Genomic DNA, 20,448 nt, shown 5'->3' with positions numbered 1-20,448 from the left:
TTTTTTTTTTTTTTTTGCTGGGATTATCTTCTTGCTGATAAATGGTTTTGTCATTCTTCAGCTTCTCTTGGAAGAGTTTCCAGTACACCTAGGAAAGAAAACCTACCCCTTCACAGAATAAACACAACTGATACAAAATGAAGAGAAATATTAAGTTCTGTTGCCTGTTCACAGAGAATCATCTTGCAGATCTTTAAGCTGTTTAAAAGATCAGAAATTAGGAATGGCTGCTTATTTAAATGTGCTCACATTACTGAAGTCTGAAGGAAGGAATATTTTGATGACAAGGCCTGATCTTGCATCCTCATACCAACAAAAACACTCCTTATTTAATAGCCGTGGGGTTTGCCTCAGTCAGTTGGTCATTCTGTAGAGAATTAGAGAGTATGTTTTATCTGGAGTTACTGTGTGGGAGCTCAAATCCTTCCTGTTCCTGGTCAGATTAATTGCTTGGAGATCCATCCTTTTATATGCCAAGTTATTACTAATAGCCAAACCCAAGGTGTGCTTAAAAGAAAATTTCGGGATCAGGATGTTGGGAGGGGAAGCTTTTGGCATACTGGCAGTGAGAACTGGAGAGAGGTGCCAGCAGGATAACTCTGCTGCAGTTTTTGTGGGTTTATGCTCTGTAGAAAAGCTTTGCAGCACAGTGAGATAGAAAATGCAGCTGCAATGAGCTGTGGAACGTGATTGTGGTGACATTGCTTGTGCTCACATAGGTCACAGACCCAGGGAGACAGGACAGGGCGGATCTTCCCCTGGCAAATTTGGCTTTCCTTGCTGTGTGTACTGACATAAGGCAGGGTGTAAAGGTAGAATTCGTAACAGTTATAAGGCATCATGGAGATCCTGGTGCAGCTTATAGTGGTGTTAGGGAAGGAAGGATGCAAAAAGAGATGCTTTTGGTTTCATTTGGGGCTGTTGTGTTTTTCTGTGGGTCTAGATTTGGGTTGTTCTAAATAAACTTAGTGTTTCAAGAATATGCACGCTCACAGAAATAGAAAGTGTGATTGCATTGTCAACAAATCAGCAGGTAAGTTAGAAAATAAATGACTCGAGGGCAAGAGCTGCTACAAAACTGACGCATAGCAGCCTTCTGTTTTCCAGCCTCCTCTGCCATGTCTGGAGCACTGACAGTAATTCCCATTTATGCTTCCTTATGTAACCCACACATAAATGTATTTCTTAGAAAAGAGATAAAGTGGATGCTTAAATTGCCCTGGAAACAGGGGAGAACTCTTTCACAAGGGTCCTGAAAACCCTGCTAGAAAAATGTTAGTTTCTTTGCACAGGGCGAATAATGTCCTAAAACAACTAATTTCAAGTACTTTCCTTGGTAGCACAAATGTACTTGTCAAATGGGTTTTAAAAACACCACACATAGAAGTATTTCCTACTGTAAGAATGGGAAACTAGAACGGGAGAGCACAGCCATATTTGCCCTCGGGGACCCTTGCTCTCTCCTAGGATCTCTCTGAAGTCAATATTTAATTTAACTTTCACAGTTCTTATTTTCCCTGTTCTGTTTTTGCCGTGTTTCTGGCTAATGGGATTCCATAAGAGAACACAGGTCTGTATGTGGGGGTCTGCTTGTCATCAATACACTTTTAATGGCATAAATAGTATGTCACCTCTTTAATTTACAGCCACAGTCACCAACGATTCTGAGCGTACCGTTGTTTTAAATGCCAGCATCTAGAAGTAGAAGTAATAATGCATAAAGTGTGGAAACTCAAGAGTTGTGAAGCTCATAAAAACTCTCGAAGAAACAAAATTAAATACCCTTTTTAAGCATTAATCCTTTTACTTGTGTAGTAAAGGGAGCAGGGAGCAGACAAAATACTGTGGTTTGCTACCTTCCTGCTTCTCTCTCTTCTAGGACACTCCATGGAAACGATATTTCCAGTGTTCCTGAAGGCTCCTTCAATGACCTGGTATCCCTGTCCCATCTGTAAGTACTTCTGCTTGGGTTCATCTGTTTGATTGATGGCTTCAGATTTATAAAACACTGCATATTATTACCAGTGTAAGATTGCGTAGCTCTTCTGGTTTTCCTGCTCACTTTTCATATTGTGCTCTGGATATTCATAGTGCATCTGTTCAAAAGAAACAAAAAAATACTAGAACGTGTTGTTATTAGTTACAAAAATATTTTCTTGAGGAAAACCAAATGAGCAAGTGTGACAGTTTCCTTCTCTGTGGGCTTTGTGTTTAAGGTTTTCTTTCAGCATTGTTGATGTGAAATGCAGAGTGTGTTATGGTCTGAGAGCGAGACAGGAAACCTCCCACAAAGAGCAAATATTAAGCAAATGTGAATTCTTCCCTTAATAAGTGTCATATGTTTTGCATACCGGAATGTTGTCAGTATATGAACTTGTTGATGAATCACTACTTCAGACACATCTATTTAATCACGTGGAAATTGGTCATTTCACAGCATTAATACTTCTTTCCATAATTTGCAAAAATTATTAGTCATTTCAGGAAATTACTGTTGTCCTGGTGGAGGTCCAGGATATTTTTAAATGCAGTTCAGTTGATGAAAGAACTGTACAGACAAATCGCTGCAATGGCTACAAACTGAACCTGAAGTGTTACAGTTGGTGCCAAAAAAGTGACCAGACAGTGCTTTTTCAGTGAGATAGTGTGTGATACTTCTCATTATTAAACAATACATGTAAAGGAAAGGTGATTTAGTGTAGCATGTTTCTTTATTAGTGTCCTCAAGTTATCAGAGGGTTGGGCAGCTCTTGGTCCCTGTGGGAAGTTTCACAGGTTGATGTGGATGTTTTCTTCTCTGCTGCTGAAGGACACACACACACTGAGACATACAAACAGCTCTGTGTGCATTTAACATAGGTTTATATCTATCTGTTATCTCTTTGCAACCTCCAACATGCCCTCCAGAACAGTTCCCTGAACACAAGATTCAGTTTGAATTGACATATTTTCTGTATAGAAGGTATATCCTCAGACTGTGTCTTTCTGTGTGGCAGCTTTCTGCCTCTGTTTCTCTCTGGGCAATGAAAAATAAAAATATCTCAGATTGGTAGGGACAGAAATCATGTGAGCAATCTGGGCAACTTGAGCTGAGGAATAACCCTCTTCGTTTCCAGCTTACACCTTGATATAATTTGTTTTACACAAAGTGTATTTGTTTTTCTCATTCCCAGTGTAATCAAGTCATTTTGTGTGTTGTTTAGACTGAGCTGAAGCCCTGCACCTCCTTTTGGAAGTGCAATAACACCTTCCATATTGGGAATCTGGCTTCTGGGGGTATTTTTAGAATAAGAGATAAACATATCGTGCCCCATTTGTTTGGATTTCCCTCGGGGTTCACTTTAAATGAAGTGCAGACACAGTTTTCCTGGGTAAACTGGTCACCTTAGGGAGTGATAAAACCCCCTTTGACCCAACACAATCTCTGCAGTCTATCTGTTTGGATATATATGCTGCCAGAAATGTAAAATACACAAAGCTCAAATGAACAGTAATAAATAGGATCCATAAAATAAATAAGACCTGTCTGGGGTGTAATTTGCACAGTTGAACAGTTGAATTTTACAGTGCAATTGTGCTCTCTGGTTTCTTAAAGAGGATCCTGAAACTTTTAGCAACGACGACGAATTTGTTCTTCACATGCCAGAGAAAGCTGTGCTTACTCAAACTAAGTCATACATAATTGAAAATAAATGCATTTTGAGCCCTTCCTCATATATAGCTCTTCAAGGAAAGAGCATACACTTGGAGTCAGTTTGAAAATTATCCAAGGAGTTGCTATTCATTGACCTCTTAAAGCAGGGGAGAAGAAAATTTTATCCTAAATGTTCCAGCTGTGTGTGTGCAAGGGTGGGATAGGTGCTCTGGCAGGAGAGAGGTGAGTACCAGGGTTTTGAGCCTGGGCCTCCTGTGTCAGGACAGTTAACCTTTAGAATTGCAAAGAGGTATTTGTGTTGCACGGACAAAACTTTTGGTTTTAGTCAGAGTCTTTCGTAACAGCTTTAAGTTGGTCTGTAACTGGAAGAACAAAATCTAGATACTTCCCTTGCTTTCTCCATAGCTCTTTAAAGAAAATGTTCACCACATTTCCTTTACACTGTATCCATCATATAGCTGCAATGCAAGTATTATAACAAAGGTTTGTATGTGCTATACACACACTGCTTTTGCTTACTATTTATCGCTTTATTTACTTGAACCACACAATTGTCTGTTTAAGCCACGACTCTACTAACTTTTTTAGTCCATAATAAAAACAGCACTCCTGGAGGATCAAGTGTAATATTATTTAATATCGACCCAGAATCCGCTGGGGTGGAACTGAGACCTTCTGAGTTAGGTCAGTTCCTGCACTTGTCCTCACCATTCACAGCTCTTCAATACCCAGTGTCCCAAACACTGCCCACACATAAACTGACCCCCTGGTAATCCAGGGATTCCACAAACCCTTTGTAACAGGTGCTGGGTACAGCAGGTATTTCCAACATATTTCCTGTGAACAGCTCAGATTCCTAGTCCTGTTGAATCATCTCGTCTTTACTCAAATTTACATTAATTACCTATAAAAATAACCCGTCCCCTTCTTTGTTTCTTTTCCCTCCACGTTATTGTGAATGGATTTATTTTAATGGACTTCACTGAGTTGCCTCAAAACAAAATAAGTGTCTGAACAGAAATAACCTGCCCAGCATTTTGAAAATGCTGCTGGTGGTGTTTCACTACAGCACAAGATATTTTTACCTTCTGGAAATCATTTGCTGTAATGTGCAAAGAAATTGAGAGAATATGTTAGAACTCATGAATGAAAATACAAAAATTCACTGGAGTTTCTAGAAATGAAAAAAGAAACAAAAAACCACCAAAAAACCAGCCAAAAAAACGCCCAAAAAACCCCCCAGCAAAGCACAAACTACAACCAGAAGAACAGGAGGATACATATAATAATTTCTGCAGTTGTCAACAGTGTTATTGGTAATAATTTCTAGTGTCTATAGAGCAGTTCTATTTCTAATGTAGTTTATAAATATTAATTGACATGGTAACTAGCTTTCTGTTGTCCTCCCAGTCTCATTTTATATATGGCAGTTGCTTAATGCTAAAGTTAATTTCTCAATCCAGCTTTCACTGCTGCATTTTATTTGACCTTGGACAAGTGAACCAGTTGATCACAGTTACAGGGTCAAAAAGTCAACCCAGTAGTTTTTTTCCATTGCAAGCAATGGATTTCCAGGAGGAGTGGATGGATATTTTTTAATGCTGTGCTGCAGTACACATTTAATTTTGATGAATGAGGCCCAGACAGGGTTTGAACCTCTGAACTCTCATTATGAATCTGTCTAGGGCACAGTGGGTTCATTAGTCACTCCAGTAGAAATGTATCAACAAATTTACTGAGGTTTCTATCTTAATATCCTGCCTGATATGTTTTTATTTGAAAGAAGCTTGAGTTTAAAGTACCACCTTAAAAATAGTTTATAGCATATGCAGAAATTTTAAAGTCTAAAACCCAGTTTGAATTACTGGTTTCTTTACTATCTCTTGCCTATGCTAATCTTTATTTAGTTCGTTTTCTTCCCATGGCAATTCAGGTGTTTTTACAGCTAAAGTCTTATGTTTGCTTTGAGCAAAATAAATTCAGACTTTCAACATGCATTCCTTCACACTTTCAAAAATCAGTTAGTTTTAAACTGACTTTTTTGAAGTCTGGACTCTGTAATTGACTGATTGCCTGAAAAGACACTTTCTTTAAGAGAAAGAGAAGTATAAATGAGTCAAGGCAGCACCTGAATTTAAGGCTAAAAGGTTTGTTTTCTTTCGGATAGATGTCCATAAAAATAAAGAAGTTCTGAGAAATATCATTTCACTATATAAACATATCTTCTTCAGCTATATGACCTAACTCAAATGATGGGTTAAGCAGCAAATGTGTTTTCAAAGCCATAAATAAACTTAGCAGACACCAGGTTGCAGTTCTGAAAACTGAGTTGTCCTCTGTGTGTGTGTGTGTGTTTCATCTGGAGAGGAGTCACTAACCTGAGTCATCAGATCCAAACTGAATTACACAACTCACTGCTTGAATATGCTCAGGAAGGACAAAGAATTAAATAAAGGAAACCAACGTGATAAATTTTATGAACGCAGTGTCTGGTGGCATTGCTGGAGCACAGCTGTTTAAAAAAGGGATTTCTCGTTAGGTGTTTTTACAGCTTCCCTACCCAGTGATGAGAGCACTTCCCGAAGACTCGTCAGATCTTTGCCGTAGGAATGTAGGACGAAACGTGCCTCGGTGAGGTCAGAGCTGTTGTCTTTGCCAAATAACCTCTGCTGATTGTTCTACCCCCCCAGGGCCCTGGGCACCAACCCCCTGCACTGCGACTGCCACCTGCGCTGGCTCTCGGAGTGGGTGAAGGCGGGGTACAAGGAGCCGGGCATCGCCCGCTGCAGCGGCCCCGAGGCCATGGTGGACAGGCTGCTGCTCACCACCCCCACCCACCACTTCCAGTGCAAAGGTAGGAGCCATCCCAGAGCTCCCTGCCCTGTCCTGCTGCCTTCCCTCACACACACGGCTTCATTTCTGTACTCCTGGGTTCAGAGTGCGTCTGAGGGCGCGGCGGGTTTGACTTTCGCTTTCTGAGCCATCGCGTTCCTTCCATTTTGCATTTCCACACGGTGCAGTTAGAGCAGATGAGAAATAGTTACATTTCCTCCACTGGAAGGAAAGCCAGGGAACCTCACAACATACATATATTCCTGTTGCTCACACCAGATTATACAGTGGCACATTAGCACATAAGGTGTTGGAACTTATTGGAGCAAATAGATCGGTTTTGGCCTGCGGCCTACCCCAGAAAACTTGGGTAAAATAAGTTATTTAAAAATATAGAGCGCTCTATTTACCATATACGTGCACTTGAAAATTGAGAAACTGAGAATTCTTCTAGAAAGTGTTTAGCAAAAGCACATTTTAATTTTCACATCTGCAAACTGTTCTCATCAGCTCTGATTCAGAAGCTGTAGATTGTGGAAAACTCGTCATGTTTGAATGGGGTGTACGTTCATTCAGGAGAGGGTTGAGGTGCAGCTACGAAGCATTAGGGTACTCAGTGATAGGAGTGTGCTGCACTGGAGAGCAGTCAGACAACTAAAAAGGAGCACACTGTTTTATAGATAAAGTATCTCATTAGTGAATGAAGATTTGGACATACCTCTGTGTTCTCATTGTAAAACAAAAAGTTTAGGAGCAAGTACACCAGCAAGTACTTGAAGGTGGAGGTGTATTTATAGTGGAAAAGATGGCTCAGTGGCCTCTCTTAGAAGTGGAAATGAGGGCATAAAGCCAGTTTTTATGTGTCTCAGAGTGCCATGCACATTTACAGTACTGCTTGCCAGGGTGATTTTATAGATGCTGGGATTAAACTGCTGAACAAACAAATAATGGTGTTGAGGTGGGTTTAGAACACAGGTTCCCAAGGCTGAGCTGAATTTTATGTCCTTTCAGATATATCTTTAATAACTGTAACCTTATAATTTAATTACTTTGAAATTTCAGTCTCAGAACTATCAGAACTCTGACTGTAATTATCAAACGACAGCCTTTACAATGGTCTCTCAGACCTGAAGTACAAATACACCCTAAGTACTGAAAATACCAAATAATGCATTGTTCCCATGAAGTGAACCACAGAAAATAATTGCATTTAATTAATTTTATTAATTTTAATTAAATTTAATTAATTTTAATTTAATTTTAATTGTATTAAACAGGATCTGTAAATTAATTCAGAAAGAGAAGCTAGATGCTTTCTTGATTCCGAAACCAAGATATATCAGTTGTTATGCTCACTCTCTCCCAAAACTAAACAAGCAGTTTTTAGGCTAGAGATAAGTCTGTTATCCAGGATATTAAAAGTAGCTGTATGCTTTTTATGTAAATATTGTTTTGGTCCACTAGAAAGCTGCTGGACTTTCTAATATCCCAAAATGAGACTTTCTACTATCTCCATGGCTTGCTTTATCCGAATAGAAAAGGAGAAAAAAGTGTTGGTTTGGAGCTGGTCTTTGGGCAAGAAGAAACTGTTGATGGTGTGGATAAGTGGCAGTAGAGTCCAAGAAGCTCCAAGCCCTAGAAAAATTCACCTTTGCTCGTCACAATACATACATTTTGAAAAACAGTGCATGATTTGGTAGTCTTACTGCACCCATTTCCCATGTACATGTTTAAGACTCATGCTGTTCTGTCTGGGTGCACGTGCAGCTCCAGTTCTGGAGCTTTAGGGAGTGCTGAATCCTCCATATCCCTGAGTCACTGTGGCAGGAGTTGGCCCATCCTGAGCTGGGTACTTTGAGATGCAGTGTAAGGGTCGTGCACAGGTGTCCTCTGTGACCTCCAGGAACTTTTACGTTAAAAAAAAAAAAAAGAAAGTAGTTTAACTTATTCTTGTTAAAAGTATGTTTTTAGCCTGTGACTGAGCAGGAGGTTATGTCTCAGCAGAGCCAAGAAAATAAAAGTGTGTAATGTGCAAGTCATGCAAACTCAGCTCTGTTTTTTATTAACTTGCCCTCCCAGCTATGCAGTAGAGGAAAGGAATGTGCTGGGCTGAGGGCATTTTGCTATATGGATTTATAAATCAAATCCACAAGGGCAAACTAATGAACTACTTAACTGCTAGGAACTAACACTGTTCTTATTAGCTCCTACATTGATTAGCTTTGATCTATGCTACAGGAATAAATGGAAAATGTACGCGTGTGTATTATGAAATAAATAAATAATAGAACAAATTCTTGCTTACTGACCTCTAAATCTGGAAGAGCAGCACTGCTGCCTGGCTCATGAGCTTTCCAAGGAGCTACCTTGGTTTGTTCTTTGTATATTTTACCATCAGGACACAAGTATCTCAGATATGTTGCATTCCAGCCCTGTCAGTGCCAGAAATTCAGGTGTGATTTCCCCTGGCTGCCCCAGCTCCAAGGTACAAAGTGTGGCATTTAGTTAGACATGAACACAAAGACAGAAGAGGATGACAAACAGTTGTTTATTATATTTATTTTTCGGGGATTTGTTACTTCTTGTGTATTTTTAACTCATTACTGAGTGCCCTGAAGGTATCACCATCAGTGCAGGACCAGGACAGCCCTTACCTGGCAGGTGCTCTTCAGCTGAGACCCCTTGGTCCCCATTTCTACCGTGTTCTTGCCCCTGTTGGTGCTCTGCAAGTGTTCAGAGTAAACAGAGAAGGTTTATAGCTCCTGCAGGACAATTCAAAGCAAATCCCTGACTGGAAGGGCTTTTTCATCCCTAGTTTTGGAAACCCTCTGGAGCTCCACCTTCACCCAAACATCAAGTATAAACTTCTTTTCTTCACTTTCAGGATGTTTCGTAATTTACTCCTTCTCACTACTTACCAGAAGCTTTGTGCCCACTTCTGATGAGTACAGGACCTATTCTAAACTATTTTAAAGCATATTTCCTTAAAAGCGAAACAAAATTATTTTAATATAATTTGGTATCATTTAAGCCCTTTTAAAGTGCTAGGTTTTCTTTTTTACATGTAAAAGCCAATGAGTTAATACTCTTTAATATTTGAAAGGCTGCCATTTAAAAAAAAAAATCACCATTCTTTAGCTATGAATATAACTGTCTAAATTAGCTCTCTGTAAAATCTCAACAATAAAATAATGATTGACTTGGGACCCCAAATGTACTCGGTATTGTTTTGGTCTGTGTTTGTTTTCCTGCTCACTCACAAACATCACTATTTGTCTGGAAGATTTCTGTTACATAGATGAGGTTTATTAAATGATTTAAATATGGCCATGTGTATTTACCTGAATACATTTACATCTTTGCATATTTGGCTTTTTTTGCATTTTGCCAAGATAGCTGAACGCTGATGATCATTCTTCTGGGCAGAATAGGAAGAAAATAAGTTTTTAGCTTAAGTTAAAAATTAAGAATGGTAGAACACTTTGCACCTAAATATTCCCATAAGCTTCTAACTAAATCTTTCTTGTGCATGTTTTTTATTTATGCTGTTGCATCTGCACTTTCATTCTTGTTATCAGCCATAGAAATGTCAGGTTACAGTTCCCTGGGGGTTGCTGTTGCAGGATTTCCAGCACTGAGAGAAGGAAAAATTGCTGAAAGCCAAATATACATATATATATATATATATATAAACCAGTCTCTGGAGGTTCCCAACGTGTTTTTTTTCAGAGTGTATGTTTGCATCTTCAGAATATAAGCATCATTGAGACTTCCCTAGCACTTGATTTAAGCACTTAAAGCCTCTCTGATCCCTGGGAATCCCAGGCTGCTGTGTTTGTGTGTTTGTGCCAGCGCAGGGTGAATACTGCTTAGGAAGAAATGTCTGTGTGTGCATGGGAAGTGTCAGTTTTGTACTCCAGTTCTCCATTAATGCATTGTGTCTGCCTTTCCAGAGCCAGCAGATCTCAGTGTTGTGTCCAAGTGCAACCCCTGCCTCTCCAACCCGTGTAAGAACAACGGGACGTGCAGCAGTGACCCAGTGGAGCTTTATCAATGCACTTGCCCTTTTGGTTTCAAGGTATGACCACAAATGAGCTACATGAAAAGCAAGAGCGTTTCCCCTTCCCTGCTGGTCTTCTAATTGTTGTACCATGTCAGGTTTAATTGTCATGCACCACGTCAATTTTACAGGCAACTGGGCTCAAAAAATCCCTTACTCAGGCACATTGTGTGTGACTTTTCAGCTCTGCCCCACTACAAATTTTATCCCATGCTATTGGAATTGCATTGCTTTGTGCTGTGACCACACAGATCATCCTGAGCAATTTGTTTTAGCTGACCCTGTTTTGAGCAGGTTGGTTGGACTGTACACTCTCCAGAGGTCACTTCCAACCTTGGGCATTTTCTGATTTGTGTAATGTAGACATCCATACAAAATGGCAAGTTGGGTTTATCTTCCTTTGGGTTTCTTTTCTTCTGCCAGCAACAGGATAACCACTTTATAGGCTTCCAGGCCAAAGAGGAGGCAATTCAGATAAGAATTAAGTGCCAGTCTGGTCCGTGGTGACAGAATGTTGGTACCTGCTAGTTTACATCCATCTTACACAGACTGACTAAGCAGAAAGGTGATCACTGATCAGACACAACCCCTGACTCAGCTGTCTCTGTCTTTGGAGCACTGATGTCCACAGAGGGGTCTGCACATGTGAATGCTGTGGATGCCATGCATTGTGGGCATGCAGTGCCAGCTTACTGATAACACTGGAAAATGGGGAAATCGTGTCACTGAGTAATGCAGGCCCTTCAGCACTGATGTACAGCTCCCCTGGTTCACACTGCGTCGTGACAGCTTGAGGGTACCAAGACACTGCCTCAGAGGTGATATAGCTGGAAATCTAACTCAGGAGCCAGTAGCTGAAGGATTAAGTATAAGTAATAAATGAGGCATATGATCTGTTCACAGCCTGGAGGGTTTGGATGTTATGGCCAAAGAAGTAGGCTGCATCCTGCAGACTGGGATTTTATTTGCCTCTTTGGATATTTCCTACAGTCTTGGTCAGTTGAAGCAGATGCTCATAAAACATAAAGTAATAAGAATTATTACTTTGGAAAAAAAAGAAGGGCAAAAACCAGACATGCATGTGGGAAGTAAGCACAAGTATCCATGTGTTACATTTGAGGTAGGATTTAGGAATTAATCGGTCCTGATGATATCACCATTTCCCTTCTCTGTTTGCCTGGGATACATCCCAGAGTAATTGTGGTAGATCCTTGAAACACTGGAAAAAGGGAAGATGTAAAGCTCATTTTTTCTTGGCCCCCACATCTAGTACTCAAGAATAATAACAGTTCCCCTAAATAATTGAAAAAGCCATTGGAAATTTCCTGTCATTAAAAATCATTCTACCCATTGGCATATCAACCAGCAACTTTTCTGGTATCTTAAAAGACCATATTGTCAAAAATTCATTTAACTGAAACTACTTGATAACAATCTGTTTATCTCCTCGGGTTAATAGAAGAACGGCCATTTTAAGTTGATATTTAACATAAATTATGTTGAATTCAGATGGGAATTTGAAAAGTAAACTATTTCAGAACTAGCAGGAAAATACATGAATCTTTGTGTACGTCTTACTCTGTAGGGCACATATCATGGAACAGGTACCCAGGCTATTCAAAGTGAAAATTTGTTAGTTATGAGCATCTTCTTTTTTTGTCCTTAGATGTTTGTTTGGTGGTGGTTTTTTGTGGGTTTTTTACAGTATTTCTTATTCACAAATTCTCTAGTATAGATTCATTTATACTGCTAGAAGTTTATTAAGTTTATATTTATGAAGGGAGGATAAATTATCAAGAATAACCCTCTGGTGATATCGGCACATTGTACTGCGCATTAAACCTCAGGATGCATCGTTTTTCCTTGGAAAGGGTTTTGATAAACACTTGAAGTGACTCAGTTCAGACATCTCAAAGAGCATCCAGCTTTTCTCCTCTCTCACCCGCTTTCTCAGGTGACATCAGTGTGTGAATGAAAAACCCAAAACCACTTGTGAGCTTGTAAGCTCCGAGCCCTCAGCCAAGTGTGGCACGGAGCAAACAGACCGGGCATGGCACTTGGAGTTTAAAAATTGGGTTTAAAAATACTGCCTGGATAACAGCTCAGGGAGAACTGGTGGAAATTTAATAAGCAAAAAGGAAAAAAATAGAAAAGAACCGTGTGTCTTTACCACAGGTTTTTGACTAAAAATGAAGTATGACAGGCCCAAATGCAAACCATATGAAAGGAGCACTCTATCTACCACGCAGTTCTCCACCAGAGATTCATACTAATTCAATAACAATACCTTGCTTCCTTCTCACCAGCCAGCACCAAACAGCTCAATCCATCTGGAAGCTATTTCCCAGACCTTGATAAATTGCCCTAAATCTGCCCTCTCAGCATTTGTTTTTCCTTGTTTGATGTAGATTTTCAAAAAATCCTGTGTGGAAGAGTGCATCAATAAAGTGAAAAACCCACCCATTTTTTTTCAAATGTAAGCTGATGGCTTTATAATGTTCCCTGGGTAGGGACAGACATTACAAACAGTTTTCTGGGGTTCCTGTGCTCATGCCAGCCTTCAGATAAAACCAGTAGGCCAGCCAGCAGAAAGCCACCTAAGTTTCCAGTTGCCAAAGTGGTGCCTGATGAATCAGGACGTTCTGTCAATTAACTGCATTCTCAAAGGCCTGTACTCTGATTTTCACTGCCACATTGATGATGGCTCCATGTCTGACTTTTCATGCTCACAAAAATGTTTTTGCTGTTGAATGTATACCTTTTATGGGGCTTTTAGCAACGTGCAGTGCTGCCCTTGGTGGTCTGAGTAAGCTTAAAAGTGAGATAAGCCATGGACCACCTGAGCTGCGAGGCCAGAGGGCCCCAGTGGTGTCTGATGAGGACAGAAATAGAGATTGCTCACTCAGGAAGGGGCAAGGCTGTGCTGATAACAATCTTTGCTGCCGCTCTTCCCTTAAAATGGGTGATGAATGTGTGTGCTGTAGATAAGCCATGGTTGAAACAGTGCTGTTGGGGTTGTTCTTTGGGGAGAAAGCCCCAAAGAGTGGGAGCAGGTGGGAAAGTGCCACCTCCAGCAACTGGCAGGATCACGGGCAGGAGCTCCAGGGTGCCACCAGTGCTGGCAGGAGGTGGCTCTTCACGTCATGAAACTTGTGTTTTCATATTAAACACAGACATAGGTGTAATTATCCAGCAGGCTTTTTTTTTTTTTTTTTACTCCATAGCATTCTTTGAATGATTATTTAAATAATGTGTGTGGTTTAGATTGTAAAGTGTGATTGCCAGTAGAGAAATGGATCTTTCTTCTGCTGGAAATGCTGCTGGCCACCTGCAGAGCCAGTGTGTGTGAGTGCAGCTGGGGGCTGGTAAATAGATAACAGCACTGTACCAATCCATTTATCCTGCAGAGTGTGTGGCTTTTAAGTATTCCCATTGATATTGCAAAATTGAGTCTATGGGTGTTAGAATTCAACAGAATAATCAAACTTGAAATCAATAAGCCATTGAGAAGGGATTCACTTGAATAGCTGTAGTAAAAATTGAGGTAAGGGAAACCAACGCAATGTATTTTGCCATTGCTGCATTCTGAAAATGCCCTTTTGGGGTTTTTGGGCTGATTTCTGTGTCTTTTATACATCGGGGGTTTTTCTGAAAACTGAGGTAAAAACAAATGAAGGAGAATTTCCTTCTTTCGAACAGAATTATTTGTAGAACTGAGGAAATAGTTTAAATTACATCTTTGTTTTATCTGAAATGAAAGAACATTGCCAACCCAGAACAGGAAACACAGGGGCTGCCTACAGCCTCTGTGATTGCTCAGGTAAAGGAGCCAGAGCTGCTGGGATCCAGGATGTTTGTCAGCTCTGGGTTCTGCTCTTACTGAAAGCTGTCTGAAAGGGAAGGTGAAGATAGGTAAAATTAGCATAGCCCATATCCCACCCTTCAGGCACCAGTTGCTGATGTGTGTCTGTGGCAGTGTTGCTCACTAGGTTTTATCCAAATCTATTCACCTCCCTGTTGAGCTCAGCCAGTGTCCTGACTTTTCCAGCAGCACTGCAGTATCTGGAGGGTTCAGGCAATTTCACCAATCATCCAGAATGACAGATACAATTGGAAAAATCCTGGGTAAAGCTCCTGGGCTTCGGAGAGACAGCACTCTTTGCAGCCAGACTCTTGTGGTGGGAGGCATTACAGTGAAGCCAGAATGATATTTATTGAGGAAGCTGGCTCCAGAGTTCTGCTAGGAATTTGGCTCTTCCCCCTCTCCACCCTCTAGGCCAGGTTTTCATCCCTGGGAACACGGTTGGAAACTGGGGGTCTCAGAACAGAAAGTCTCTGGGATATGCTGGATTCATGTCTATCCCATGTTGTGCACAGACACAACTAATGTGCCAGCACTCGAGTGGATCAGAGCAGCTGAGCAGAAGCTGTGGCTGCTGAGCACAGGTTATATCAGTGCTGGGTACAGCTTGTGCCACTGGCAGGGACTTGGTGCTGCACTGACTGTATCATTCCCTCCTGAGGGTGCACATGGCCTTGCCTTTGCTTGGAGCAGGGGCATGAGAAGTTTTTATTTGCACTTTGCCATGTCGATGTTCTGTAGCATTGCACAGTCTGTCAGAGTCCTACAATAATGGCAGTTTGAGGAGAATTCAACACAGAACTAAGGTGGGTATGCTGGTGTTTGCTCATCCACAGAACTCAGGGCAGCTCTCACAGCTCAAGGGTGAGACAGTGAGGTTGTTGTAGTGGGGCAGTTTCTCAGTGATGCTGGTTTGGGTGGGGTTGTGGGGATGTTGTGTGAGCCTGTGCCTACTTTGTTAGGCTAATACTGCGTGCAAATGTAGCTCCATGTTCTTGTTTCTTTGGGTCTGTTAACATATCCATGTAAGTCCCATATACATCATTCAGCGCACAAATAAATCCCCAGGTTGGAATTGCAAAGGGAGAAGAAATTGGAAGGAACTCTTCACCCAGCCTGCTCTCATCCACACCAGCCAGCAGAGCAAACACTTCTGCCTTCATATGTTGCTCTGCCTTGGCCTCTTTCCTCTCCCAGTGTCAGGATTGGGGGTCAGGCAGTGGAATGTCAGATCAGTGCCAAGTTTTCACATGGAGAAATAAGTGCAGCAAAATGCTGCTCGTGTGAGGTGGTTCTGCCTTGAACTTTCATTCTAATAAATTCTCCTGGAGTGTGTGTTTATGTGATCTGGGGTGTTTTATTTTTGTTTGGTAGCTTTAAGCATACTAAAATCACTTATTAATGAATGTTGAAGAAGCATTTTCTACTCATAGTAAAATAAAAGAGAAAGCCTTTAGGGATGAGAGGTAATGGGTGGCCACAGAAAGTGAGTAGACCTGTATTTATGTGTGGATTTCAAAGGCAAACACCAATGGCAGCAGTAGGTGGTTATAATTTCATATAATGCTCCTAGGGCAGAAAAAAACCTGCAGAAATCACAAGAATTTCCCATGTATGCTTATTCTGTAAAACCTACCGTGCATCAGTCAGACTTGTGTTTCTTTCTTTTTGCTCTTTTTGTTTTAGTAGTTCTAAAGAAAATAGAGATTTACATGTAGAAGAGCACAGAAATGAAAGGCTTAGGGAGGGATTACCACCCCAGTTGCTGGCTGAAGGTGTCGAGGCATGAACACACCCACCACAGGCCCTGTAAAAACACACTCACGTGGTGTGGCAGGCCCTAATGAGGGCTCTTAACAATAAAGACAGTTCTGAAGAAGTATTTCAATTTCTGTCAGGCCAACAAGAAAGCAGATGTTGAGCAGCTTCAGGCGTTTGCTGTGTTTGTGCTGTGTCAGAAGTAGCTGGGCAGCTCAGGTGAATGACGAGCTGAGCTGTACCCACAGCTGGGCACTGCCATGTTCATTTTCTTGCCAGTGTGGATTATTCCCTCTCACTCTGTTTTTACTGCTGGTTTTCTAGTCTAGTTCTAAATGCTTGAGGTGACCTGTCTTCCAGTTTTTATTTTTCCAGGGTAAAGGAGAAGTTTTTATTGGCGTTTAAGCTGAATTTCAGGCTCTTCTTCTTATGTTTGCCTGGTCCTGTTACGCTAAACAATAATTTTTCTTCCTCTGTGGTTTGCCTGTAATTCAGGTGATTGCTGGTTGCTATAACTCTCCTTAATCAAGTTCTGTTTAACCAGCTCTTAATTTTCTGCATCCCCCCATTTCCGCGTGATTGAGTCGGTTGACATCGTTGGCCACGGCTCAAAATCCTTATTGTTAGATTTCCTTGTGACTGTCTGTCATCTGTCATCCTTGAGGCTTTCTTGGCACCGACTGCACTTGATGATATGGCTTCTTGGGTTTCTTTTGTTGTCCAAGAACACGAGCGGAGATTGTCCCTGGGAGGCTGATTGCCTTATTTTCTCCTTTCCTTTGTGGGGTGATGGAGTTGGTGAACTTGCTACAAGCAAGCTAAAATGAAAAGAAAACTTCATCATGTGAGAGTAAACTCTCTCTTGTTAACAGAAATGACCTAATGGCAGACTAGCTTGAGAATTAGTAGGTGAGTGAGTAGGGAAAGTGCACAGACACTCCAGGTGAAGTTGTCCCAAAGCTCTCTGACAGTGTCAGGCTGCAGCTCTGAGCTGGTACAGGGCACATCCCTCACACTGTGGGTCCCCTCCTCGTGCTGCTGAGCACCTCTGAAATAACTGCTGTGTCTGTCTCATTATCACAGTGGGCAGGTTTCATGTCTTTGATAGTCTGAAAAGCCCCTGTGCCTGCCTGGGTTACCTGTCACTGCCAGCCACTATCAGATGGATGCTAGAAAGGAGTGCTGGTATCTCTGAGCTGGAAGCCTTGTAGGGGAAGCTTTGCAGAGCTTCCACGAGCAGAACAGATTATACTGGCATTTTTGCTGATATAACTTGTATTTCAGTGTGAGACCCTTTATCAGCACAGAGCTGTTGCAAACCAAAAGCCTGAATCCTTAACAAGCAGGGATACACCAGCAGAAGGATCTTCAAAGGGCCTGTGAATCTTCCAGCATCTTTAGCTCTATTTATTTCAGAAATCTAGTGAGCTCTTTGAAGAGATTTTTTTAATCATATAAGCCCATGTTGGGTTTCCTTGGGTTCCTGCTTGTAGTGTGTCCCTCCTCTCTATATTCATAGTTAATTTAAAATACAACAATTATATTTTATTTTATTTCTTAAATGTCATTGATGGTATTTTTGTTTTCTATACAAATGTCCAATCTTTATAACTTTCTCTACTGAGTTCACGTTAAAAGAGAGGCCTTGAAAGGGAAAGTTTTATCACTGCAACATTTATTTTAAAATAAACAGGCCCTGAAGGTGCTCAGAGCACTTCTCAATTGTGAATCTTGGTTGAAGTAGGGACTACTTATAAAATATTCGGTGTTGGTTTTACGGCAAATATTTTGGGTAGGATTTTATGTATAGAGTCCACCCTGGACAAAATTAACTATATTCAGTGTCTCTGATTTTCTTCTACATCTTCCAAAACATTCACACAGTGGTCTGCATCAGCCAGTTGTAACCTTGGAAGCTCTAGAGCATCTGCCTCATCCAGTTTGGCACCTCCAGACTCATTTCAGACACGTGCCATGTGAATTGACTCCGTGATGGATTAATGACATTGATTAAAAGCCCAAAAGACCATTGAAACCCAAAGTGCTTATGTAAGGAAAGGTTTGGAAGGGCAATCAGGATTTATGTGGTAATGAATATAATTACAAAATAAACCTCAGATGTCCACAGAGAATTAAATCCCATACTCATAGGAGAAGAACCGGAGTTTTTAAAAAATAATATGATGAATCCTTGCACTTTGACTTTGACAGACAAATTCCTGATTACTCGCTACAGAGGTAATGGAAGGTGCATTATACCCTGGAGGATCATAAATCTTTCTGATTTAAATAAAATGAGGCCTAAGAGAGCAGAGTTTGCCTAATTTACTATAAATTGACAATTGTGATTTATTAACAAGGACAAGGGAGTCAGTGCTGCTGCCATGGCCAATTGTTGTTTAATCAGATGCCAGGTGAACCTAGGCTGGCACAGGAGGTAACTCCACAGTGCTGAAGATGATGGGGTGTAGATGTTGTCAGTGGTTTTGCTTCAGACAGTAACACTGGGAGGGTTTGCAGAGGGAGTTAAATCAGCCCAGTGGTGGGAGGGGCAGCACAAGAACAATATCAGAGGATCTTCTTTTCATACCCACCTTCTGTTCCATTTAGCAACCAGGATATCTCATGATGGTTGTGAGCAGCAGGTGACTATGTTGATGTTTTGATGTGTCAGTGTAACTGCAGCTGTATAAACAAAGATGTACTAAAAAAAAATAAATCAGATAATTCTAGGTAAATTCAGATTAATGTTAAAACTCTTTTTTCCAAACTGGAAGTGGATGAAATTAATTAATTTTTCATGTTAAATTAATCGTATTTTAAGCAGCAACCCTCAGAAGGTACATTTTTACAGAAGGTACATTTCCCTCAGAAGGGAATGAAGAGAAACAGTTAATTCATCCCCACTGTGGGTGCCCTAACCTGAGGTGTGGGTGTCTGTAGCAAGGTCTGTGTTCTGAAGGAGGAGTCACAGATTTTTGTGAACAACAGATGATCAAAATCTTTCAACTTCCACCTGGCAATCTAAAAGCAATCTGATCCAAAATTACTGTGATATTATCCAAGCCTTGCCAAATAATTCGTATATATCCCTAAGCAGATGGGTCTGATGTACACCCCGCCAGCTCTTCTCGTCGTTTGACCTTGCCAATGAGCTTCATCTTTTCCAAACTGAGGTTTAGCCATTATGTCTATGGCAAGGCAGAGCATAAACAAGGAAACAGTGTCACCTGGACCTACTGAAGAGCTTCAGACTACTGTATACAGATATCAGGGTGTCAGCTGTTCTACATATCTCTTAATATCAGTGCAGTCAGGAAATCATTTTCAAATGGCTCCAGTGGTAAAATAACAGTAATTCCAAATACTGTATTTTTTAGCCCTTCCTGCAAAATAATTTAAGTTAATTTTATATTTCAAAATTAGCGTCATTCTTCACTTGGTTTGCAACATCTCTGACTATTTGGTAGCCAAGTATTCCCCTCCCAAAGCTGTGTTTGCTGAGGTGTCCATCAAGTCCTTCATGCTGCAGTCAGCTCAACATGGCATGCCAGCTTTCAAACCTTCCTTTAAGATTTGCACGTAAAACTTCTCCTTTTCATGATCCCATTATAGCAAATACTGTGCTCCTTTGCCTTGAAAGGCTCTGAAATACACAGCTGGGCACAGAAGTGGAGAGAATTTTTCCTAACAAACTTGTGGCTTAGTGTATTGGCTTTGAGGCTGAATTCATAGCATCGTGTTTCCTTGGTCAGTTGTGCAAAATTATTCTTGTTTTTTCTTTATATTTATGGCTGATAAATGTACTTATCACAGGGGAAACTGCTGAGTACCTCATTCTTATTTTCTGCCTTAACTGTCTACTGGAGTTGAAGTTTATGTGATAAAGCTTGGTTTGTGAGATACCTCCTTCCCTTCCCGGCCTGGAAAATTTCAATTTACTCTCCAATTTTGACTATCTTTGACAGAGGGATAAAGCTTTCAAACAGTGAAAGAAGACACTTCTAAAAATGCCATTAGAAATTAGCATCAGTTTATACCCTATTGGATAGCTGTATGGCATAACTTTTGAAAACCCTTTGATCACAGTTCTCACTTTACTAAGCATGAAAGAAGTAAAACTAAAAAAAAAAAAAAAAAAAATTCCAAACTGAATTTTTTTTCTGTGCTGAGTGTCCATGTCTTCTGTTATTTCTGGTGGTTTTTTTTCCCCCCTCCCATCTCATCTCATTCTTTTATATGAAGAATCAGGAATCATGACTTGCTTACACACCATGTTTA

At 40.7% G+C, this 20,448-nt stretch overlaps 1 protein-coding gene across 2 annotated transcripts in view; it reads left to right on the top strand.

Annotated features, from left to right (window-relative positions):
- Window positions 1–20,448, top strand: part of SLIT3 (slit guidance ligand 3) — a 480,366-nt gene that overhangs the window by 399,071 nt on the left and 60,847 nt on the right. For both annotated transcript variants that reach the window (XM_017825656.1, XM_017825657.1), the window contains 3 exons: window positions 1,880–1,951; window positions 6,346–6,509; window positions 10,441–10,565. In XM_017825656.1, the coding sequence (XP_017681145.1) occupies window positions 1,880–1,951; window positions 6,346–6,509; window positions 10,441–10,565 (361 nt within the window). The remainder of the gene's footprint in view (window positions 1–1,879; window positions 1,952–6,345; window positions 6,510–10,440; window positions 10,566–20,448) is intronic.

The sequence above is a fragment of the Lepidothrix coronata genome, unplaced genomic scaffold (genome assembly GCF_001604755.1).
Source record: "Lepidothrix coronata isolate B3197 unplaced genomic scaffold, Lepidothrix_coronata-1.0 Scaffold121, whole genome shotgun sequence".
Classification (NCBI taxonomy): domain Eukaryota; kingdom Metazoa; phylum Chordata; class Aves; order Passeriformes; family Pipridae; genus Lepidothrix; species Lepidothrix coronata.
The sequence above is the reverse complement of the archived record's forward strand: the minus strand, read 5'-3'. Positions and strand labels throughout refer to the sequence as shown.